The following is a 26365-nucleotide window of genomic DNA, read 5'->3' on the forward strand; positions in this document are numbered from 1 at the left end:
CATGGTTCAGTGTACACAAACTTTATTTCATGCAGAAAATTATTTTAAAACATTATAAAATTATTTTTAGCCAATATGTATAAGGTGTGTATGAAACAAATGAGTTTTATGTTTAGACTTGGGTCTCATCATTCAAAAAATATACATCAAATGTTAAAATACTTACAAGTAACAGCATCCCCACCCCCCTTATTGATATCAAGAAAGAATTCATACAGGTTGAGTATTACTTATCCGAAATGCTTGGGACCATGTTTTGGATTTTGAATTTTTCAGATTTTGGAATATTTGCATATACATAATGGGGTATTTTGCAAATGGGACCCAAGTCTAAATGTGAAATTCATTTATGTTTCATATACACCTTATTCACATTGTCTGAAGATAATTTTATACATAATGTTACAGTATTTTAATAATTTTGTGCATGAAACAAAGTTTGTGTACACTGAACCTTCAGAAAATAAAGGTGGCGCTATCTCAGCTACCTGTGTGGATAATTACAGATTTTGTAGTGTTCTGGATTTTAGAATTCTGAGTAAGGGATACTCAGTTTGTAACAAGTAATGAGTAATGGTGCTTTATTTACAAGCTCTCTAGGCCATTGGATGGATAAAATAGGAGGCAAGGTATCCCTTGCGTTTTATCTGGCCCCTTTACATTACGAAATAACCTGGTGTGGAACCTGGGCTGTTTTGTTGGAGTTCATATTGGGCACGACTGCACTCGGTGCAATTTGCAGGGGAGGACTGCAAAAGCACCCATTTAACTGGTGCATTTGGCACTGGGTTCCTTATTTTGTCTTTTGGTGGGTCCCATAATGATAAGGATTTTTTGATAATGAGAATGCACTACCAGATTGATCCAGATCGCATGAGATCCCCAAGTGCTGCCCTCCTTCTCCCCACCTCAACATGGAGAACATTTAGGAATTCCTCCTCTAGACAGGAGGAAGTGAAAAAGGAGGACCTCAGGTCACCTTGTCCCATGCGGACTCCCGCCGCTCCATCTCCATCTTCATTTTCCCCTTCAGATCCACGTTCTTGGAAAAAGGGAGGGCTACTCATTTCCCCAACAGAGCCATAGTGGTTTGTATGTTGGGCTACAACTCCGCAGACCTGGGTTCAAGTTCCTCCACCCTGCCGTGAAAACCTTGGGATGAATCACACTCTCCCAACCCCAGGGGCAGGGGGCGATAACTGTGATAGATTCTCCTTAGCATCTGAAATGAGCTGGGACACATCCTCGGCTGACAGTGGAGCCCCTCCTGAGGTTCAAGTTCCCCCACCCTGCCGTGAAAACCTTGGGATGAATCACACTCTCCCAACCCCAGGGGCAGGGGGCGATAACTGTGATAGATTCTCCTTAGCATCTGAAATGAGCTGGGACACATCCTCGGCTGACAGTGGAGCCCCTCCTGAGGTTCAAGTTCCCCCACCCTGCCGTGAAAACCTTGGGATGAATCACACATCCTCGGCTGACAGTGGAGCCCCTCCAGAGGGGGCCACCCGCGCTCCTGTCACCCTAGATGCCAGGCAACGGCCGCCCTCTTCGCTCCTTGAGACGCGGAAACCAAAGACAGGTTAGCAAGAGGGGAGGCAGCCCAAGTGCTAGCTTGCAGGCATTTGGGGTGCGGGGCTATGTTTTTCTTCTCGTCCTCCCCCTCTCCCTGATTTCTCCCTTAATAACAGCTGAGAGGACAGCGCCCCAGTGACAGGGGCGACCAGGCCCCCTCCTTTCCCCTATGGACCTATCCTACATTTCCCTTTCCTATCCAAGGGTCAAATGTCAAAACGTCCTCCATTTTGAGCACAGCTAAGAAGAATTGTATTTATTGTGTTGGTTTCCTCTGATCGTAAAAGACAATAGCCCCCAATCACCACCGCTGTGAACGGCAACAGAAAATTCAATCATGACAAACATAGGTCTCATTCCCACTACAGAATAAACCGTGTTTTTTTAGTCGAATTGAAGAAGCGATCTAGCGCCGAATAGACATTCATACTATGCGAGCAGTGATCGAACCTTACCAATTTCAATTTAATCCACTATGCATTCATGTTTGTCGATGGATCTATTCAACGTGGAGTCGCGTCACAGGGCTGACCGTGCAACAGGGAACCGATTCAGATCCGCAGCTCGTTCACACTAGCACTGAATCAATTAATTGCAAAAGACTCAGGGAATTCAGCAGATTCGAAACGCTTTAAATGGGTTTAGCACTGGTCCCCTATCAACAAACTGCACCAGGAATTCGCTACAAGTGTGAACAAGGGCCATTTAAACCGGTTGAGATCGATCTGAAAACTGGTTTATTATGTAGTGGGAATGAGGCCATAGTGAGAACTATGAGCTCGATCAATTCAGGATGGCATCACCAAGGAGACCCCGGATCTCCTTGGTGCAAAATTGTAAGTGTGAATGGGCCCCTAGTAAGGCTGTTTATGATAGACTGGGATCTGGGAGTCCTTGGTTCCAGTCCCACAAGTGTCTTTGAGGCCAGTCACTGTCTTTCAGTCTGACCTACTTCACATTGAGCATTGTTATTAGGGCAACATGAGGAGAAGAAGAGCAATGCCACCTTGAAGTCACTGCAAGAAAGGAGGGAGAAAGGTTCTTTCAACAATTAATGTGCATTGTTGAGCAAAAACAGTTTGTGCAAATATGGGTGCAAATATGGGTTCCTGTGCAGCAAAACCACATGTCATTTTTCTGCATAGGCATTCTGCTCAGAATTAATACTTTTGTACAGGGTTCAGTAAGTGTTTTGCAAAACCTATGCCTTATTCTCCCACAAACAAAGAACATGTATATTTTTACACAAATGAATTGTCTGCAGAGAACTTCAGAAAACAGTGCTTAAAATGGTGCAGAAACACTTGTATTCTCAAGATACAGGAGGAAAACTAAATAGCTTTAAATAGTGCTGTTGCACATTAAAAATGCAAGAGCGATTCATTTTATTTTATTCCATTTAATTTGCGTTCCACCTTTCTGCCCCAAAATGCCATTCTGGGGGCTGACGGTAAAATTGAAATAAAAACAAATTAAGTTAAATATAATTAGAAACACAGCAATAAAAGAGATACCTCAGACCTCTTTCAGATATATCCCTGCTTAAATGCCAAAGGGCTTTCTGAATTAAAAGGTCTTCGCCTGCCTGCAGAAACCCAGAGCCTTGTAATTACCTTGTAATTCTGTTTGCTCGCCACACAGGCCAACTGTGCAGAAATCAAAATTGACAAGAAAGAAAGTAAAATTCAATAATGTCATGAAAGATTACAGTGCCAATGTGTGTGTGCATTTCTCCTGGTTTCATCTCACGGTGCTGTTAAGAGCTGCCATTAGACTGGGGGGGGGGGCAGGGTGAGGGGTCTGGAGATTAGATAAAGGACTAGATGTACATAATCCTGAATGTTCTCCAGAATTTCCATGGACTTCCTGATAAGAGCTCAGTCTACCAGTGATCTATGGATTACAATATGGATTACAATATGGATTACTATGGATTACAACACATCAGTGATCTATAGTGGCCTCCTTCTAAAATATACAGGAGATTCCGAATTAAAGATCCTGACAGATCCAGTCAGCATTCTGTATTTATCTGAAGTGAAGTGGGGAACACGAAATCTTTCACAAAATCAGTCTACTAGTCCCTATTTTTTTATTCCCTCTTTTTTGACACAGGTTGAATATCCCTTATCTGGAATTCCAAAATCCAAAATTGTCCACATGGGCGGCTGAGCACCTTTGCTTTCTGATGGTCCAGTGAACACAAACTTTGTTTCATGCAAAATAATTATTCAAATATGTGTAAAATTGCCTTCAGACTATGTATATAAGGTGTATACAAACATAAATAAATTTCATGTTTATACTTGGGTCCCATCTTCTAAGATAGCTCATTCTGTAGATGCAGATATTTCAAAATCCGGTAAATAAGTAACTAATACTAAATGCAAAACACTTCTGGTCCCAAGCATTTCAGATAAGGGAGACTCACCCTGAACCTGTAGAAAGAAAATGTGCAGTGATAGTATCTGTTATGCAGATATTTGGTGAATATTAAGAATTTCTGGAAACCAGATAAGAAATTCAAGTGTGCATGTGTTTATGGGTTTGGGTTGGTTTTGGGTTGCTGGTTTTTTGCATTACAAATATAGACATACTGCAAAGACAAGAAGGTGCTGCATATAAAAGTGCAGGAATTTTTATAGAGGTGGTTAAAGTGCTGCAGTCTTGAGGGATGGCACTTTCCCTTTGCTGAACAACGCAGAACTAAAATCCAGCACAGGCAGAAATAAACTTTCTTATGAGGAACCTAGCAGCATATAGAAATTGACTTTTGTCCCTGCTGGCATGTTTCCTGGTTCTTGAATGACAGCTTCTATTAACTTTATTAAGGAATTCACAAGCTTTGAGAACTGGGGTGAAGAGCTGTTTCCCAGAATGACCTTCATTGACGTCAAGTATGAAAATTGCACTGAGATGTCTCCAACTTTACGTACTTTGTAAAATATCCCAATCCACAAAAGCATGCAAATATAAAATGAAGGGAGAAATAGCCTTGCTTTGCATCCTTCCCTCTCTTTTTCGCTCCCGTACTTTTGCAGAATATCAACATTTCTGGCAGGGAACTGTATGAGATCAGAAAGAAATGGGTGATGAATAATAAGAAGGGAATGTAACTAATATCATGCAAAATGTGCTTGGAGCAGATTGGGCCAAAACATAGTCCTATTTGTTTATTTTATAAAATCAATAGTCAGTTCCTATTTTCATGAAATGTATTTTATGTATTGAGTTTGTTTCATTAGGGTAGATTTCAGCCATAACCCAAGGCCATGGGGATCATCAACAGGATTTTATGGGATTCATATGAAGTTTATTTCGGAGAAGGAAAAATGTTGGGGAGCATTGAAAGTCTCCCAAGAACACATCTGAGCTCCAAAACAATGAGCTTATTCTTGCCTTCATTATATGCTTCCTTGGTAGATATGCAAAAAGTATGAAGACCAGACCGGTTGTTTTTAAACATTTTATGTATGCTTTAAGGATGAATTTCATGGACTCCATTAGCTGTTCACTTTCATACCTGGGTCTAGAAGCATTTAGCCTGGCTGAATATGAATATCTAAGTAGCTTAGGAATTTTTCTGACATTGTAGATGCTACAAAATTATTGTAGCAGCATGTAATTATCTTATATGGTCATCTAAAAAACATCACGGTTAAGGCTGGGTGTAAGAATAATAGTAGCACCCTCCTTCCAAGGTGTCCTTTTTTGGAAAGGTTTCATAAGAGCAAGAGAGGAATAGGGAGGAAGAGAGAGAGCCAAAGGTGCATCTACACAGTAGAAATAATGCAGTTTGATACCACTTTAGGTTCTGTAGCTCCATCCTATGGAATCCTGGGATTTGTAATTTTAGCCTTCTCTTCCAAAGAGTGCTGGTGCTTCACAAAACTACAAATCCAAGGATTCTGTAGGATGGAGGAGCCATGACAGTTTAAGCGGTGTCAAACTGCATTATTTCTACAGTGTAGACCCACCCAAGCTGAATATCACACTATGCTGTCATAGCGCTATTATTCCTTTTTAATTGCTATGGCTGCTTCCTGTGGAATCCTGGGATTTGTAGTTTAAGGAAAGGCCTTTTGAATTCTCTGCCAGAGAGCTCTTAGGCCTCACTAAACTACAAATCCCAGAATTCCACAGGGGGCAGCCATATCAGTTAAAATGGAATAATAGTGCTATAACCATGCAGTGTGATATTTCTCTAATACAAGCTTCTTGGGCATCAATTTTAGTTTCTTAAGAATCAGCATCAGATTGGTAAGTCAGTCCTACATATATATTTATTTGTTTGTTTGTTTATTTAACAGTAACCTTCACATTTCAGGCAAATTTCTGTTTTGAGGGAGATGGTAGCAAATTTACAGATTTTAGATGACAGTTCTCAGGTGATTTTTCCCGTTCCGAATGGTTATGAATAGACCTCAGGATTGGATGATGATAATAATAATAATAATAATAATAATAATAAATGTGGGTTCAGATCCCTGCAGGACCATGAAGCTCATGTATGGATGTCCCTGGCCTAATCATTGCCAGCTTAACTGACTATAGATCTGGGAGACGTTCTCTTTTTTGAGCTACAACTCCCAATGACTGTAGGATTTTGAACTATCACTCCCAGTGATAGTTCAAAAGCTGCAGTCTGAAAAACTAACTTTTCCAAGAACTGTGTAGCTCCTTGGGGAAAGGGCAGGGTCCAAATGGGATAAATAAAATTCTGGGATTTGTAGTTTGATGGGCACCAAAGCTCTTTGAGATAGAAGGCTAAATATCTCACAAAATTACAAATTCCAGAATTCCATAGCATTGAGCCATGGCAGTTAAAGCACTGCAGAAATAATGCAATTTGACAATGCTTTAACTGCCACGGTTCAATCCTATGGAATTCTGTAATTTGTAATTTGGTGAGATATTTAGCCTTCTCTGTCAAAGAGCTCTGGCGCCCATCAAACTACAAATCCCAGAATTCCATAGCATTGAGCCATGATAGTGACAAATTGAATTATTTCTGCAGTGCAGAAGCAGCCACTACTTTATTCATCAGAAAAAATGTTTATCTGTTCCTTTTTCTTTCTTACAGGCATGGATGGGAAGAAATGCAGCGTATGGATGTTCTTACCTCTTGTCTTTACACTGTTTACCTCAGCAGGATTATGGATTGTGTAAGTGAGCTTTGCAGTTTGTTTATAAAATGTTTTCTGGGAAAAGTAATTCCTTGACACAGCGTAACTCAAAGGCATAATTCCAGATGAAATAACTTAAATAACTTTTATTTAAATACACCATTCTTTCTACAAGACAGATGTTTCAACTCTTTAAAATACCTATATGCAGAAAAGTGATATACAGTCCGCCCTTTCTATCTGTGGGACATCTGTTCTGGAACCCCAAGGATAAGGAAAAACGTAAGACCTCAGGTCTCATTGTCCTCAATGGTAAGAGTGATGTGCACATGGCTGCGTGCATGCACCCTCATTGAAAGCAACAGGGTTTGCCCTCCACGGATGCTTAAATCCACAGATGACAAGCCCACGGATATTGAGAGTCCGCTGTATACACGTGTAGTAAGAACACAGAACATACAAGGGAAAGTTAATTGTTTCAGTCAGCCAGTTATGCCTTCACTTAAATCTGTTGTTACTGTGTGTCTTCAAGTTGTTTCCAACTTATGGTGCCCCTAAGAAGAACTTATCAAAGGGTTTTCTTGGCAAGGTTTGCCTTTGTCTGCGTCTGAGGCTGAGAGAGTGTGACTTGCCCAAGATCACTCAGGGGCTATGCACACTGGCTATAAAGGCCAGTCTGGGGGTGGAGTTGGGGTATGGCACCCACATGATGCACTCCTCAACTCCACCCCAGGACAGCGTGACATCACGTGCCACTCCACATGGCGCGACATCACAGTGCTCCTCTGGCTCTGCGTCCACACAACACAGCACCAAAAGAGCACCTTAAAGCCGCAGCGCTGTGGCTATCACGTCCTTTCTGTAACAGAAATTTCAGGAAACCTAAAAATCTAGGATTGACAGAGCAAGGAATTCGCAAGAGGACCTAGTAATTGAAAATCCATAAGTTTATTTCCAATTGTTGACAAAGGAAAACATTGAACTCAGTGGAATTCAAGTTCCAAAAAGCTGAGGCCCCGAACAAGACAAAATGGCTCTTTTTATATTATTCAAGACAAAGAAGCTTCTTCAATACACCTGATTGGCTAATTACAATTTAAACATACAGAATTCTTACAATCAGAACAGAAATACATGCATACATTAAAACTGCATCATCACTCCTTACCCCCTCCTGTAGGAATTTAGTAGCTTTCCTCCTAACCTTGCTTCTCAATGTCAACTATGTATCCTTATCTCAGTAGTTTATGTTATGTCTTTTTACTGGTGCCAGCTTCCATCCAGGTCAAGATGCACTCATTATTCCTTTGCTCTAGTTTTTCTAAACTCCAAGCCTTTATTTCAAAAACCATCTCTCTGGCTGACAAAGGTGACTCCATCTTTCTATAGCTTTTTATTTCAACAAGGAATTTCCACCACACCAGGGCACAAAAAGGAGCCGCTTTTTGCGGTTCCTTTTTGCACCCTGGAAAGGCCAGATCGGGGCTGTGGCTTGCAGTTGCCATGGCCTCGATCTGGCGCAGCTGGAGGCAACTGCATGCCGCCCATTAGGGGCAGTCTGCAAAGCCTCTTAGTGGGTTTTCATGGCCAAGCAGGAATTTGAACCCTAGTCTCCAGAGTCATAGTCCAATGTTCAAACCATTATGTTTTCTACTTTTGCAGATCTCAGGCTCCCCAACATAGCCCCTTTTCATATTTTCCAAAATTTCATAAATAAAAATCTGGACATGTGTGCCCAAGCAATATCAAAGTGTGGTCAAGATGACACAATTTATTAATAAAGAAGAACATACTAGCTAGGAGAGGCTGCAGCAAGAGAGACAGAATCTATGCTAGTTATAACACAATCAAAATCTTTGGGCAGATTTCCTGCTTGGTGCTGTACTGAGCTCTCTCCTTTTCCCTCAGAGAACAACATTTCTGCCTTGATATTCCTGTACTTTGCCTCTTGCTATTCTGTTAGTGATTTAAGGTTCCACTCTTTCTGTTTTGGCAGATATTTTATAGCGGTAGAAGACAACAAAATTATTCCACTAAATGTGGCAGACAGGTAAAATAATTATCAATCTATTTTCATATTGATACAGCCCTCATTATTCAGTTTTTAAATGTTTTGCAGTATCCATTTATCAAGGTGAATGTCATTAGTTGGCTCCAAAATATATTCCATTGGTACCTATGAATCATCATCATTAGCATTACTACTACTACTACTAATACAGCTGGTGGTGGTACTACTACTAACTACTGGGTATTATCCAGGTACACACACATGCATACACATTTTCAGATAATACCTGGGGAGGTGTTTCCAACTAGAGAGCCAAATTCCAATTTGGGAATAATTTAAGGGCTGCATTCTCACAGTGGGTAAGGTCAAGGGCATAAGGTAGGGCCAGATTAATATGAAGTCGATGACGTGGAAATCATACATCTGACTCAGTCTCTATGACTCTGGTCATCCCCTGTGCGTTTTCCCCTACCACTATAGGGCAACAACTTCCATAATGCAAAATCTTGCTAGCTTGTAAATGAGAGGTCCTGTGCCATTCAAAATCCTACCAGAATGCAAATGGGAACACCTGTGTTTGGAGACTTGAGCTCTTACACCATATAAAATATTTGCAAACAAGAGCTCCTGTTCCAAAAAATCTTCTAATGCTGATAAATAAGTGCAGAAGATGTTCCATAGGCCAGTAATAAACTTCATTCAAGTTAGTATGCAAAGGGATCTGGCAGAGATAGAAGTTGGTAGTAGAGCTGAACCTATTTTCCTAATCTGAGGCCGCAGGCTCAAGTCTATGAAAGCTCATGCTACTAACCTCTCTCTTTCAGCTAGTTAGTTTCAAAGGTGCTGCAGATCCCTTTGCATACTGATTTTCCAGACTAACATGGCTATGTCTTTTGAGTTCATTCCATTTAGGTTATAAGTCAAACAACAACACAAGTGTCAAGCAATGAAAGAAGTGAAGGGGGAAAAACAGTGAAGAACAATTTGATTATTGCAAATAATGGCATGAATTCGCATCTGCTGCTAGCATTTTGCATATTGGAGCCTAAAGCAATGTTGAATCTGTTTTAAGTAATCTACAAGTTTTGTTTACCCCTCTCATGCAAGCATGGGCATAGCCAAACACGCTCCTATTTAGAAGAAGATGGCAGGGACTTGGAATTGCATTACTGTCAGGGCGATAAATTAGCTGCCATGTAAATAAGGGATGCCTCTCATGGGAATCGGAATATCTGGGAGGGTAAGATTGGGAAAACATACAAGACTAACACATTTAAATCAGAAGAGGCATAGGCCATTGAAGATTACCTGGGCCTCCCAAGCTATGAGATTTTTGTGATTTACTGTAACTCATTCCAGAATCTGCCTGTGGATCACAATCAGTGTTCTGTACACCTTTCCCATAATGCACACTTCTTATTTCATACTGAATATACCTAAACTATCCATAGTCAATATATACAGTCAAGATCTAAATAATAATCAGTGTTATTCTGATTTGTATTTGTTTGCTTTCTTTTTGCATTCTTAGGAAATCAAGTTCCCTAAAGCCACCATATATAAGGTAATATGATCACTTTCTATTCTTTCTTTCTTTTCAAAAAGGCCCATTCTTACTGATGGACTTTTTTTACTGATTTATTTATCTCTGTTGCAGGCTTAGTTGAGTTACAATGATACACGTTATATTTTTGAAGTGTTGCAGGTGATGCCCCTCCTGCAAGCTGTGTGTTTAGCCAAGTCATGAACATGGCAGCATTTCTAGGTAGGCGTTGCATGAAGAATGTCTGGCTTTTTTTTTTTTTTTTTGTCTTTTCTAATTGACATTGGTGAATCACCAGATTCAGACCAGTAAATGTTGTTAAGGTTAGGCCTGTTCTAGGGATCCAATGAATGGCACTGCTACTTTGGCTTGGTTCTCACTGAGGTAGCAAACCTTAGCTTGTGCTGTATAACAGAAAACTATACATTGGAAGTTTGAGTGTCTGACTCCTTCTCCCTACCAAAAATAAAATTCCTTGTACATAGAAAATTAGTACATCAGAGAGAAGGCTAAAATACTTTATGCTGATATGCTAATTTTCTGTGTGCAAGCTTTGTTTCTTTGCTATATAGAAACTGATTAATGCAAAACTCAGCTTGTATAGTTTAAAATCATTCAATATAGCACCAACATTTAGGCCTGGGTTCAGTGCCTAGCATCACTGGGCATGGGCTGCCTGCCTGCACAATACAAAGTCAGGTTTCCATAGGAGACTGTTGTGAGCTGACCATTTTAAATTTTCTACAATGCTCTCGAGCAGCAAATATAAGCATTGTGAGTAATTGGAATTATACCTCCTTTGCTGCTCACCGCAACATGTAAGCCTGCTTGGGGTCACAATAATGTTGGGAGGGCAATAACTTTGGAGGCTGATAATGCTTTGACATAATTCTTCTTAAGCCTAGAGCTGACTCTGGCACATTTACTACAGCAGTGAGAACCAGGTTTGTAAAATTTGAAAATGTATAATGTGAAACATTTCAACCTCCATATTTTTTTTAAAATACACAGTATTAAAAAAAATCACCTTATCTTGGCTGTTACTTTAATTTACTGTCTTCCACTGCTTTAAAATCCTGCATGTTTGTGAAAATTACACAAATACAGTTATGTATATAATGATGATTGTGCACCATTTATATGTACAGGTTGAGTCTTCCTTATCTGAAATGCTTGGAACTAGGATTGTTTTGGATTCATTTATTTAGGAATACCGGTATTTGCACATATGTACATAAGGAGATATCTTGGAGATAGGACCTATATCTAAACAGATAATTAATTTATGTTTCATATACACCTTATACACATAGCTTGAAGGTAATTTTATGCAATATTTTTAATAATTTGTGCATGAAACAAAGTTTGTGTACACTGAACCATCAGCAAACAAAGGTGTCATTATTTCAGCCACCCATGAAAAAAGTTTTGGTTTTTAGAGTATTTCGGAATTCCAGATAAGGGAGACTTAACCTGTAACTTGTTTACAGTCCTTGTCCTGTTTGTAGGTTGCTATTCCTATGTTGTAAATAGTCACTAAGCTACAGAGGTTGTACAACTGGCTTGTAAATACTAGAGCTTGGAACTAATGAGTTACAAATAATGAGGTTAACTGCAGGGTTGGGTCCTTACATTGGGACAAAAGGTGGGATATAAGAAAATAATAATAATAATAATAATAATAATAATAATAATAATAATAGGTTGGTAATGAGAGGCTACGGTTTGAAAGGAGTGGAGCAAATGAAAATGAAGATGCAATATTGTCTAGTGACTTTTTAAATGTACCTTTTAAGGGCATTTTCATAAGATTTTACTGGAATTTTCAAGTTTTATACCATTCTTTTGTCACTTTTTGAATAACAAAAAATAAAGGAAAAGTCAAAAGCAATGCAATGTTGCAATTTGAAATCATTACAGTGGGTAACAATAAATTACTTTTCAGGCACCATAACAAGATCTGGGAGCAGACTACTTTTTAAAAGTAGCTATCAAAACTCTGTTAAATACCGCCTGTACTGAGTAAAAACTGCCTTTAGGCCAGGGGCAGGCTGCCTGTTTCATCTTCCTCTTCTTCTTTGAAATTCCAAGACCCATGTGTTTACAGTTTTAGAATGAAAAATACATATACAGGATATCTTGGGAATTAATGCACTGTTCTCAACCCAACAGTCTGCCAGATGTGTTGAACTGTAATCCTATCATCCACAAGAAACCAACAAAGGGGGGGGGTTGAGTTGTAGAGCAATACAACTGGTTTGGAGAAGTCTGGGCTAAGGTATCATTTTTGTTGAGAGTCAGCATGGCATAGTGGTTTGAGTGTTGGACTATGACTCTGGAGACCAGGGTTTTAGTGGTAGTTGAGTTTAGAATATATGAGTGATGAAGACAAACTGTTAAACACATTATCTACCAGACAAGGTGATCAGACTGAGAAACCAGCCTGGAACAACAGTTAGGGCCAGTAATATGTCTGTTGGTTGCTCTGGTCTAGCAACTAGAGTGAACAGGTTGTAGAACTATAGAACCATCTCTGGCCACTACAATGGTGGCATTGCTGTGCAGTATAGGTTAGGCTGGAACATATTTGCCTGAAATCTGTTCCAGTGGCACAGGAAATAGGTTCCTCAACCTGTGGCCACAATCCTCATGGTAAGACCTCTGGCACTTGAAAAATGGTCAGACCAACATCCCTCATCTTTTGCAGTAATCCTAGCAACTAACAGACAGTTGGTGTTACATCAGAAGTGGGTGGCTTTCTTTATTCTGTCCCTTGCTTCAGACCAGAAGTGATCAGCTTTTGGACCTTGATGGATTGCAGTTCCCATCACCTCTCATCACCTGCTGTATTAGTTAGGACTAATGGGTGTGGCAGTTCAACAGCATCTGCCCACACTTGCTTTCATCTGTCTTGTAGGGAAAGCTGATCATGTAGGGCAGGAGTGGGACTCCTGTGGGCCATACCTGTAAACACTATCCCCTAGCCCCCGTCAATAAAATAAAATAAAATACCTGCAAATCTGTGAAAAACAGTACTGTAACTGGACATGACTGAAATATTATATCTAAATGATGTGATATGGCAGATTTCTGGGGAAATGGTGTATGTGCAGCAGACACAAGGTCAGGAGGACCCCAAAATGGCCCTCCAACCCCACTATGCATGTCTACCTCTGGGGCTGAGAAAGTGTGTTTCTGCAAATGACTAATGCTGCAATTGCTAGGTAGGCTAACTGCTTTTTAGGAGGAAAATTAATTGGGAAAAGAGTAACTTTTGTGGGTTTAATTGCAAATTGTATCCACCATGAAGATGAGTTCTGGATCCAGGTTCAAGGTGATAAATGTTTATGGTAATACAAAGCTTACTTAACACTACATTTAAAAAGCCACAATAGTGCATCTAGATTAAATTCATCTTGATTAAAAGGAAAGTGAAAAGAAAGAAATTACATAATCTTTTCATTGATCCAGAATTAAGAGGAGAGCACATCATTCCACAGGCTTTCGTGTAACTTTGAAGGACAAATAGATCCAGAGCTGTTATTGACATGGTCAATAAATGGAGACTGAATGCTAAAAAAATTTGATTATCTGTATGCCATTTAAAACTCTAGGCAAGGCTGTTAGTTTTTGAATTGGAGCAGAATTCAGTACACTGCCTCTCCATCAGTTCAAAGATAATTGATAACTTCTGTTTAATTTGTGGCAATTTCTAAACATGCTGCTGCACACATAGAGCTAATTACTTTTAGCATAAAATTATCTGTGTTACTATTCATTGCGCCAACCAAACTCTCATATAATATGACTTGCATAATTCCACACAAAGCATGGATGTGTTCCTATGTCCCATTCCATAGGAAACCCTTTTCTAACTCTGCCGTTTCTCTAAAAATGATTTATAAAAGGAAAAAAAAATTCCTTGAAATTTTAAAAACAATGTCTTCATTTTAGAAACCAAAATGAATGATAACAAAATTTTACAACACTCAGAAGCAACATCCATACTGAAGCCAGGAGAGAGGGAAGAGGAGGAAGTTTTGGCCTCTCCTCTCTTAGTGACTCTGAAGCAGTCCCTCCAGTTCAGTGATATTGTGTATGCTTGCTTGGGGAAGGGAGAAACTTAAAGTCCCCCCCCCCCTTATGTTCTGTACGTTTGTGTGCATGAATGCATGTGCATGAACAACCCACTGCTGATACTGGATATGCTAAAAAGTTTGTGTGGGCCTGCAATTGGATCCTTAATCTGACCTAGCTTGGTTTTCTTAACGTTATGAATCAGAATGAAGTAGATGAGCCTTTGACAGCTACTATTCTAGCATGGAGGAATCTTCTTGTATGTCAAGAGGGTGCTTTCTCTTTCACTTCGGTGCACCAGAGATAGTGAAGGTTGGTTCCTCTGCTCAGCTGCTTCTCCTTGTGCTCAAAAGCCATGGGACTGTTGGCTGTAGTTCTCTTCCCCAGATTCTGATTGGCGGTGCAGGTATGTCTGGGCTTGTTCCAGCTGCTCTTGAGCATGGAGAGATGGAGATGCGTCCACTCCCAAGGGAAGGCTGCCTCATCCTACATCAGTGTTCAGGAATACCTAGAAAAAAATCTCACTCTCTGCCTCAGCTATCTTATCCTGTAGGGGGGGGACTTCTCTGTGTGGCTGTAGTTTTTAAGGTAGCCAACTGCCAAGGAAAGCAGCATTCCTTTTGCAGAAGAAGTCATTTTGCAGGTTCCTGAGTTGAATTTCTCAAAATTTCCTTCTCTGCACAACTGTTAAAAGTGTCTAAGACCTGGCTTTCTTTGAATGTGGTCATTCTCTTGGGACAAGATATGTACTGGACTGTTCCTATAGCTGGCTGAGATAAATGATAGAGTTTTGATGGGAGAGATGCTATGAGGTCTTATGTGTTCCAGGTGGTGTTGCCTTAGGCTGACTAAGAAATAAACCACATTACATCACCACAGAGAACAAGTATTCTCCTGTATGCCATCCCCACTGCAGATAAAGGAGCCCTGCTGATCCAAACTGCTAGTGTCTCAAGTAGTTTAGCTAAGGGCATCAGAAATGAAAGACAATGGAAACTGTAGGACTGCTCAAGTTCTGTTCATACTGCCTAACAGCAATGGCTATTTTGGCAATTTAGACTTGCTCAGTTCAGATTTCAAACTGTTGTTATGATGGCATGCATATGTCACCTTTCTTTTCTTATTTCAGCACTTGTTACGGCTGTCCTCCGTTTTATTCAGCTCAAGCCAAAGGTCCTGAACCCATGGCTCAATGTCAGTGGCTTGGTGGCTTTATGCTTGGCCTCCTTTGGAATGACTTTACTGGGCAATTTCCAGGTATCTGGTTCTTTTTTCCTCCTTTCCTAATTAATGCAGGGTCAATCTACATGTAAATAGTCTTATTTTGCAACAGACCACTGAGTCCATGCACTTTCTACTTTAAGGGGCAGAATTTCCCCTGGGGAGGGGGAAATTCCAGCAGGGAATGAGGCTAAAGCTATAGGTTGGGTCCAAAGCAAAGCAAGTGTGCTCAGATGTAATTGTTACCAATCTGGACCAAGTGGACAAAATATAGTTCAAATCTATGATGTCTGCTTAGCTGTAAACCCAAGTACAGCAGCTCTTTGACATCCAGAGCACAGCTCAGTTCCATGCAGCTGCTTCCTAGTTGAAAAGCATAGTTCAGTTCTATTTAACAGCTTTCTAAACTACAAAGCAGAGTTTAATTCCATGCAGCAGCTTCATAGTCTTTAAATACCGTTTTCTCTTTGTTTACAGTAGAAGTGTGTAATCAGAATGAGGAACTCTTGCTAGCTGCATCTAGCCTATGGAAGGATGTTCCCCATCCCTAATGTGTTGTGAAATGAAATGCAGCACCCAAATCTAGCCAAGTTGTTTTGGTACAGGAGGCAGGAAATCCCAAAAGCACATCTTCCCATCCTTAGCAGTATAAATAAATGAATGACATATTAAATAGCTTTAAAAATTCTGCCCTTTTATGATGTCCAACATCTGAAGTTTAAGGTGACTGCTTCATTATGCCTAACATCAAGAGCCAGCAACAAGATTTATATAATGTCCAGTCAATTGTACTTGCTTTGTACTTTCAAAGATGTGCCCTGCTTGTATTTGGAAGCTATTTTGAAGTGTCTTGAAAACTGATCCAACAGGTCTTATAATCTGCTTCATTTCTTGTGCTGCAGGCAAAAATAGTATTTGTTGGGGGAAGCTGCAATTATGAAAGTACTGAGAAGACAAGAGATGTCCCCTTTACACTAGTAGCTGTCTCACCATAGACAGTTTTTACTGAGCTACTGAAGCAAGTGGGGGAATACAACTTGTTCCAACTAGCTGCACTTAAGATCAAAATTAAGTAAATGAGAAAATGTGTCATGAACAGGACTGCATAACTGCTTGACAAGACAACCAGCAGGATTTTGAGTACAGTCAAACAAAATGTATTTGGCTTAGATGGAATTTTAGTGATCACTCATTTACTGTAGCTCCCCACAATATAACCAGATGATTACTCTTCTTTCTGTGTGTGTGCTGGTTGGCTAGAAAGTTGCTTTGAAAACTGGGAATACCTCTCGGTCAATTGCCATCTTATTTTGTTCACAATATCCCTAAAACAGAGTTAGTCAGTCGTGGCACTCTAGATAGATTTGGCCCACAACTCCCAGTAGCACTAGTTGGCAAAACCAATGGTGAGGGATTGTGGGAACTGCATTTCAAAACATCGGGGCCACTGTTGCCCACCAATGCCCTAAATGTTGAACTTCTGGAAATTGGGCTGTCAAGGAAGGTGATGTTCTGATAGTACTTTGTGTAAGGCTATTCAGAGCCACTTGATGTTAGACTGGGCTAGAAAAAAACCTATGGAGTCTTACCCAGGCATGATTTGTCAGCAAGCAAGGTGTTTCCACCATCTTTTGACATTTGTGTTGCAGAGTCCCCTTCCTGAACATTCATGTACTCCTTTGTAGAGAAACATAGGATAATGGAATCAGAAGATATGATTGAGCTGATTGACAGCTAGCTGTACCCTCTTTACAGAAATGAGCCTTCTTTAACCATTATCAACCCCAGACTGAAATGCCAGTATCATGGTGATGGCATGCCACAAGTAGGAAGGACCCAGAGTTTTCTATGCTAGACATTTTTTCTCCACTTTTGGTATTACAAATGGCTTTTGAAATTCTTCCATTTTTCATAAGCTGTTTGTGCTGCAGCCTGGTAGGAGAAAGATGAGATCTGTCAGGCATGCCCAGCTAATTTCATAGTTCTCTGGATTGTATTTAAGGTGCCTGCGGGTCACAGAATAAACAGAAGCGGCACTTTCATGGGCCAAAATGTGATGATCCTAGTGCCATAAAAGCCCAGCCTAGATTCTATTGCACGTCAGAGCCCCGCTGCTCCAGGCGGCTGAGGTAATTTTTTTATAGACAGGATAGTGATGTCTCCATAAAAAGGGAATATGAGACTCTGAAGCAAGACCTACAAATGTACAAGAGAACAGTACATTTGTGCTGGGGCATGTGGGACTTTCAGTACTCTCCATGCCCATAGGGCCTTAATCCAATGAGTGTAGTAACAAGGTCAATTTTATATAATTTGTTCTTAGTAAATGCATGTAAGATTGGGCAACTGGAGGCCCATTAGACTTGTCAGCCCTGCAGCCTATTATTAGTGCTCACCGGCCTTCAGGCATGGCGTATAGGAGATTGTAAGAGAGAAAAAAACGCTTTACCAGTCTTTTTTTTATCCACTTCAGAATGGGCAGAGATGGATTTGTTCAGAGTACAGAGGAAGAGCAAAAATTGGGAAGTTATATTTTTGGATTACTGTTCCCAGAATCCCACAGCTAACATGGATGTAACAAACACAACCCATAACATTTCCAGATTCTGGGATTAGGAGATGACTTTTGAGAAGATGAAGGCAAAGTCCTCTAGATTTCTCCCATGTATAAGTCAGAAACGACTTGAAGGCACATAATAACAACAACGATAATACCTAGTCTGACAGCAACTTCATCTCCTGACATCAGTGTGGATTCTGAAAAGAACAACATAAATCAGAATCAAGAAATTTTGGGCAAGTGGTTTGTTTTTCCATTGGTTGTATCAAGAAAGATCACTAGTTCTATTTTCTATTTCAGCTCACCAATGACGAAGAGATACATAATGTTGGCACATCCCTGACTTTTGGTTTTGGCACCCTGGCCTGCTGGATTCAGTCAGCACTAACACTCAAAATAAACTTGAAGAATGAAGGAAGAAAAGCTGGGATTCCACGAGTTGTTTTATCAGCAGCAATCACCCTCTGTGTAGCCCTTTGTATCCTTTAATTCTGCACATTGTATTCCATACAAACACAGACCTCTGACTTTCAGAAGTGAACCATTTGCAATGTGATATTTGAGTTTCAGGAAAACCAGCTGTTTGAATGAAACCATAGTATGTTATTGTGATATGAGTGCTGCCACATATGCTGTGAGCCAAGATCTTAGTCTTATAAAGTGCTGTGTAAATTTACAGCGCTTTATAAATAAAGGTTAATAATAATACCCAGAACAGAAAATTCACTCAAACTACTGTTTTTTTAAAAAACAACTAATCTAAAATTAAAATTTCTATATTTAATTCAGGCACTTTTATGTGCAACACATTACATTCTGTATTTCTAGTGTAACCTCCTGTGTTACTGTTATTGCCAGGGGAGTGTGTATAGAATTTTTGTAATGTCCAGTTACTTGAAAACAATTTCCATTTAAATTAATGGATCTACTGTTTAGTAAACAGTTACAGGATTATACTGGTAGGTTGTCCTCAGTGGCTCTTAAATTCTGAGTAGGTAGGTATAGGAGTACACTATTCAAATAACTGAGTTAAAGAGATTTTTGTTTATGAACCAAAGCAAAGCTGTATAATATGAATACACTCTGGTTATTAAATAACAGGTCTGGATCTATTTTCTTCAAGTGTACCAGACCTATAGAACCCATGTTCTATAAATCCAAATGGACTTCAGCATCTGAGGCCTAGCAGTTGCTTGTTAACTATATAAGCAGTCAGCATGTGAAACAGGGAATGTGACCACTTGGCTTGGTTGGCTAGGGGATTCTGGGATTTATTTATTTATTGTTTGATTTGATTTGTAAACCAAAGACAATAATTTTTCCAAGCTGTGTGTTTGACATCTTTGATACGAGTTTTTTGAGATGGCCCAAAGGTCTTTGCGTGATCTGATCGAAGAGTGTCTGTAGGTAGTGGCAGTCTGTAGCCATGATGCTCTTTTCTTCCTGGTTAGATTATAAACAAATCTTGTTTGTTTTTTGTGGGTTTTTTGGGCTATGTGGCCATATTCTAGAAGAGTTTATTCCTGATGTTTTGTCAGCATCTGTGGCTGGCATCTTGTTTGTTTTTTTGTTTTTTCATATGTTTATTTTCATATTTTATCTTGTGTGAAAAACCTGGAGTACATTCATACAGTGGTGCTTTTAGTGGTGAACCTGAAGTTTCTGAACAAAATCTAGAGTGATAGTTATTCAATGTCATTTCCATATTACATTTTTATATTGCCTTCCTTTTCATGTATATAATTAATTTTCTTTCCATCTTTGTTGTTGTGTGCCTTCAAGTCGTTTCCAACCTAGGATGACCTAAGGTGAACCTTCCATGGAGCTTTCTTGGCAGGATTTGTTCAGAGGCTTCCTCAGCTTTCTCCTGAGGCTGAGAGAATGTGACTTGCCCAAGGTCATCTAGTAGATTTCCGTGGTTGAGCAGGGATTTGAGCCCTGGTTTCCAAGTGTCCTAATCCAACACTCAAACCACTGCACCATGGTGGTTCTTATATCTCTTACCACCTCATTTTGCTTACATTACATTGGAAATTTGCCACAGGTATCACTTTCACATACTTTTCTTCAAGCTAATGCTCTTCTCAAAAGCTATGTACCTAAAGGCAGGTGAGGTTCTCATAAAACTGCAGGAGCAAGTTCAGTCTGGTAAAAGCGTCATTTGAAATGTCCTTACAGAAGCATGGAAAAAGTTTGATAAAATGTTGCTGGATCAGTATGTCAGGATAATTAGTTATAGTTTTCAATAGCCCAAAGGAGCAGTTGTTTAACATACCCATGCTGGCCCATTTGGCTACAAAGAGACATATATATTTTGTATCTCAAAGGGAATACATGAGAGAAGGTAGTAGAACCCACCTCCCTCCCCTGTTCATACAAGAAATGAACCATACCAAGGGAAAAGCAGCTGGATGGATAAGGTATTTTGAGTAAGGCAGATGAAAGGAGCTGAATACCATTCCTTGTTCTCTGCTGAAAGTAACTTTCCTTCACTCTATAGCCAAAAGTCAAGTCGGCCTTGCCTTCCAGGCATCAAGTTTAGGTCTTAAGAGGCTTTGACAAATTCTTGCTCTAAGATAGGGTGGTCCCACCTCAAAAAACCCAAAAAAACCCACCCAAATGATGCTAAAGGCTAAATTCAATCATTCATAGAATTCCCCCTTTCATGTTGTAGAACCTGGATTGCATGTGTATAAGGGATTATTCCCCCTCCGTGTACTGAGTTTACACAGCTCTAACTAGAAAGGTATTCCATCCAGACCTGCTCCCATTATTCTGTTTCTGTACTTGGCCCTTCTATGCATCTTTTCCTTGACCTTTCTTCAGATTTCATTTTGATGGCTCAGAAGTTTCACATGCATGCTGCACGGATACAGTGGGGAATGGTGATGTGCTTCCTCTGCTACTTTGGCTCCTTCGCTGTGGAGTTCAGGCACTACCGGTTTGAGATCATCTGCTCCGAGTACCAAGAAAACTTCCTCAGTTTTTCTGAAAGTCTCTCTGAAGCATCTGAGTACCAGACGGATCAGGTGTAATACAATCTGTATCTTTTTCTTTGTCATGGTGTTGGGAGGCCTGCCATTACATGCTTGAACCAGAGCTTGGAAAAGTTGTTTGCATTCTTAATTTTTTTTTCCAAACTCTGGTTTGAACTCATGGCCCCATTTCTCACCCTTCTGTCTTTTTTTAAAGTACTGGTTCATTTTCACATAACATAATCACAAGCAAGTTGCCAAAAAGCTCTCCATTTGGGCAGAGCTAGTTTTTATCAGAGAGGGCTCTTTGTCCTCATTTTCTCAGAATGCATTTTCCAATACAACATGATAGCATTGGACTGAATATTGTCCAGTTCTGATTACATCGTTCTGGGAGAAATGGAGAAATACACAGTCTAATTACTTCATATTCTTGATTGTGTTGTGAGGATATATTGCAAGAAATAGATAGCAAAAGGAGACAAAGGGCATATCTTCTTGGGCTGAATGAACCATTCTGCCCCACCCTGTCCTCACTGTGCCCTGTCATCATGATGCAAGGCCAAAGCCCCAATTCAAGTGTGGACTGTTTTCACGACATAAAGCCATTTTTGCAACTAATCTATCACATCCCTCCCTTAAACTAGATTTTAAAAACCCTGTCACTCTTTATTTTCCAGGAAAACCCAGAACACTCTGGAATGATGCCAACCAAGTGTCTACACATGCGTCCCACTGTGCTGCCTGGCACTGGTGCCAATGATTCAGCTCACTTCGAGATCATAACGAGGGGCCCAGACATGTGATCAATGCTGGCTCCCTTATTTTTTACCTCAGAGGGAGTGACATGTGGCAACAGTGCCAGAAGGCACAACACAACATATTTTTAGATACCTGCTCAGTGTTGTTGCAGAGTGTAGAGGTAATGGGGAATATAGAGCAAGGCCAGAATACTCCATGAGCAGCCTGGAATATTCTGGCAAGTGTAGACCAACTCTAAGCCTGCTGTAGACTCATACACAGTGTAATTCTGGCATAAGGACATGTGTTGCTTTGATGTTGTTAGACTGTAACCCCATCAGCCCCAGTCTTCATTGTCAATAGTGAAGGCTCTTAGGACTTGTGGTCCAATAACATTCAGAGGGCCATAGCTCCCCATGTCTTTCCAGTTCCAATCTAGTGAAAAATATCAGGAGTCTTGTAAGTTCCTTGGTGAACTGTCAAATAATTGTATCGCAAGAGTACACTGGGACCTCTTTCCCTGTGGGCTGGTCTGCACAGCAAGTTCTCACATACCCAATGGAAATGCTGAACTGCAGAAAATGCTCCAGAATGGGTGTGCCTTAGCATCCACAGTATACCAAGGAATCTGGCCATGCAGAGATAAACACAGGCTATGTTTATTTCTGCAGACTAAATTTGCAGGGATACAACCCAGAGTGTCCTCTTTTGTCTTGAAATCTGGCTGAATTGGCAGAGTTGGAAGGTGTGTTGTTTGGTGCTCATTTTCCCTGTTGCATTTGTCCAGCTCCCTCCCCTGCCTTTTGGAAACAACAGGTGGGGAGGTTGTGGATGCTGACAAAAGAACCAGATTTTGTAAAATGAGTGCAAGCCACGGCTGCATTTGTTCCCTGAGTAAGTCTTTGGTTTTAAAGGGATCTCCTCTATTGTGTTTCCTCTCCACTTAAAAAAAATGTCAGGCAGCTTTTAAAAGCCCAGGAGCTCTGCTGGGGGAAATATGCTGGCAATCTTTGAATCATTCTGGTCTACTAGAGCAGCAGGGTGAGAGGGTGATGGCGCCTCTTGCTCTTCTCCCTAAACTCAGGGTTAGGATTGTTAGCTAGTGTTAGGACTTCTGTGCCTTTAAGAATTGCCTGCCTTATAGTGGTGACATTTTGTAGGTGCGAAGCGGTGGACCAGGATACTTCAATGAAAAGTCTACAGATCAGACAGTTCTTAAGACACAGTAGACCTGAAATCTTTTTTATATACACCTAATAAATGTAAGAGTCCCGCCTCATGTTGCACAACCATCATATTGGCAACCCAGTGCCATATTTCAGAGTGTTGTATTCAGCTATGCTTTTATGTCAAATAATTGACACATCTCTCATCACATCATGCAGCCAAAATTGTGTTGGAGCAAAATTGGAGTGGGAAAGGTGACTGGGAGGCTGCAAGGAAGAAGATGGGAAGGAAAAGACCCATTGGGCAAGCAGAAGTCTGCTCATGTGGCACTGGATTTGGCCCCGAATCAGGCATTAGCTGGTCACATGTGCTGAACCACAGCTGATCATTGCAGCTGAGCTTTATTGGCTGATAAAAAAAACCCAATAAGCTTGGCCTGGCTTTTTCTTTTGCCTTGAATATCTGCCAGATGTGCAAAAAGCTGCAGCTGGAACTTTTTACAGCATAGAGATAATTATCATAAGGATCTAATGCTGGAATGAGGAATATGTTCCCCTCCAGATGTTGTTGAACTTTAACTCCCAACATCCCTTACCAGCATAGCCAGTGGTGAGAAATGCTTGGAGTTGAAATCTAACACCGTCTGAAACACTTTGTCTATTCATGTTGTAATGTTTGCATTTCAAGTTGGTGCTAAAAGAATGGATCCAGAAACCTGTTAAAAGGCTGACTATGCTAGTAGAGGGGGATTTGCAACCTCAGTTACAGGAACAGATCTTTAGAATGAAAAAAAAAAATACACAACAGTATCCTGTACACCTTACTACTGAATAAAACATCCATAGGATTGGGATTGCAATGTCCCATTGGTTTCTCCCTTTTAAACATCAGTATTCCTTCCAAAACATGCAAAAAACAGAGTAATGGTTAAGGTGGTGATTAGTCAACACCTTCAATGGAAAGGTGGGGCGGGGCAAAATAATAATAAATAAACCCAAGTCAACACTGCTTAGTACTTTTCTCCTGTGATTGATGAGCACAGGGTCAAGTTGAATGCTTTATGTTTACTTACTGGAGAGAAGAGACTTGTCAAAATGGTAATATATTTGCTTTGGGCCATAGTCTGCTATTCAACGTGGAATATTTGAAGTTGGACTAATAACTGAAACAAAAATAACTTCAGAATGTAAAGTATGCAAATGTCTCAGTAGATAGAAAAATATGTATTGGAGTTAGTAAGAAAGCAGCCTTAGGCGAACACAAACTAAATGTATTTTATTCTGAACTTTGGCAAAACAAGTATAGAAGAAACACAAGTGTTGACTTGAGACACACACAAACACACATAGCTCAAATAGGTTTCTGTTCAAATGTATTTTTACTGTAAATAGTCCACTGTGAATTTTTTAAAAATATATGTTTATGTTGTATCATTTTATATTTTGAAAGTTTATTGTAAAGGGGGAAATCACTGTTTGTGTACGATTCCCCCTTGCAACATAATATGCAACCCAAGTTGAAATTCAAGCTTTTTGGTGATATATTGTGCATTTCTTAAAAGTATTTCTTATGGCACAGCTGACCAATGATTAATAACTATACACTGAAACATGACCACTAAATAAATTTCTTTTATGGACAATATGTATATTATTACAGACATACCTACATATACAAAGAGAGAGAGAAAAATTGTGCAATGGATGCAGCCCTGGAACAGCAATAACCTTCTGATTAGAAGAGATGCAGAAACATGCTGGACAAATGTTCTCCAGGTCCAGTTGTCTTCTACGCTAGAGAATGTGAATGTAGAATTCTACGCTGTAAATGTGAAAGGCTATACTTTCCCAAACTCTCTCTTTTCCTGTTTGTCTCATGGAAACAACAGGCACAGAGCTTCTTGGTACTTATCCACATTTAAGCTTTTGCAATGCGTCGATGCAAATATTCTCACTTAGCAAATACTCTCATCTCCACTTAGCTATTCTCACTGCTTTTGTTCAGATTTGTGCCTGCGCATCTTTGTGAGTGCAGTTGCCCTCATGTAGCACCATTCTGAATAAAGATGGGAGCGTGTAATGCAGATGTCTTCAAAATATTGGCACCCACGCATATACTGCCATTGCAAATCCTTTGGGGGGAGTCTGTCTATCAAATGATGCACATCTATGCACTTCCACTTGTGTTGTCACCAATTTCCACTTGTGTTGGCATTGCCAACATTCTTTTTGGCAAAGGAAACAACTCCAAGGTATTTTGGAGTGTTTCATGGCTTTGCTGGTATTGTTGCACACCACTATCATGACTTGTGGTGCACTTGATCTTGCCAGACACTGAAGATGGGTGCTTTCCCAAGTTTTTCTTGCTGGAGCGAAGACTCCAATTGCTCCAGTTCTCTACTGTTTGCAAAAATAATAGGGATAGTGCAAATTAACCTATTAGAGCTGTATGGCCGCAGGCTATGCAGAGGGAGATCAGCTAAGTCACTAAGACATGACCACGAGTTGAGGTGAACCTTGTTAATGTAGGGCCAATAACTAGCAGGAGGATGACTGCCAGTGCTTGCAGTTGTCCTTTGCTGATGCTGCCTGTTTTTCTGTATGGGAACAAGGGGGAGGTTATGGAGTAACATCCTCTACTTTCCTCTGCTCTTTTCTCTTTGTCTAGTTCATTCATTGTTTGAATGGGGCCCAGGGAGAGGAGACAAACTAAGGAGCGTAGGTCACTCAGGGCCATCTTGACTAATGGACTGTCAAAACCTAGTGCAAGCCAGCTTTTTTACTTCAGGAGTAAAAATAAGTGAGCTGGAGGAGGCACTCTCATTCCACAGACTTCTTCTATCCTCGTTTGGAGCATGTGGAGTGACGAAGGAAATGAAGTGCCAGCCAGTAACTGTAAACAGAATGCTGTACTGAGTTGACTCTGACTGCATTTACACAATGTATGAGCACTACTGGAAACCTTATTGAGCTGAATGTGGCACAATGAGCCATCTTGTGACACTGCCACAATTTGAGAAGTAACTGGGAAAGGCAGGGTGTATGCAAACTTTCAGTAAAATGAGGGGGACTATGGTGCAGTTTAATATGCTGGCTGCATGCAGATAGTAGATGGAGCATATTTTTCTTAGAATTTTTGCAGGTATGCTACTCTGGTTAAATCTGTAGCATAACAACAATCAATGGCTCTGCAGATGTTTTTGGACTGCAACCCTTTATCAGTTCTACTTATAAAAGTCAGTTGTGAGGGTTGATGGAAATTGCAGCCAGTTCCCATCTATAAGGCCAGCTTACCCAATTTTTTTCTACCATTTGATCTGCAAGCAAGAGGTTCCTGTTTATGCTATAGACTGCATCCCTTTAATGGAAA

At 40.3% G+C, this 26365-nt stretch overlaps 1 protein-coding gene across 8 annotated transcripts in view; it reads left to right on the plus strand.

Annotated features, from left to right (window-relative positions):
• LOC149313192 (transmembrane protein 150C) overlaps window positions 1-24693 on the plus strand; it is a 45275-nt gene extending 20582 nt beyond the window's left edge. For 5 of the 8 annotated variants that reach the window (XM_089526228.1, XM_089526231.1, XM_089526226.1 and 2 more), the window contains 7 exons: window positions 6659-6740; window positions 8698-8751; window positions 10244-10276; window positions 10410-10477; window positions 15462-15589; window positions 18414-18591; window positions 20940-24693. In XM_089526228.1, the coding sequence (XP_089382354.1) occupies window positions 6659-6740; window positions 8698-8751; window positions 10244-10276; window positions 10410-10477; window positions 15462-15589; window positions 18414-18591; window positions 20940-21148 (752 nt within the window). In that variant the 3' untranslated portion in view covers window positions 21149-24693. Of the gene's footprint in view, window positions 1-1190; window positions 1583-4463; window positions 4473-5764; window positions 5836-6658; window positions 6741-8697; window positions 8752-10243; window positions 10277-10409; window positions 10478-15461; window positions 15590-18413; window positions 18592-20939 lie in introns of those variants that run through there. The other 3 variants (XM_089526225.1, XM_089526234.1, XM_089526232.1) reach the window with 3 other exon arrangements.
• The last annotated feature ends 1672 nt before the right edge of the window (window positions 24694-26365 follow it).

This window comes from Sceloporus occidentalis, unplaced genomic scaffold, assembly GCF_023333645.1.
Source record: "Sceloporus occidentalis isolate IW3139 unplaced genomic scaffold, rSceOcc1.0.p SCAF_5, whole genome shotgun sequence".
Classification (NCBI taxonomy): domain Eukaryota; kingdom Metazoa; phylum Chordata; class Lepidosauria; order Squamata; family Phrynosomatidae; genus Sceloporus; species Sceloporus occidentalis.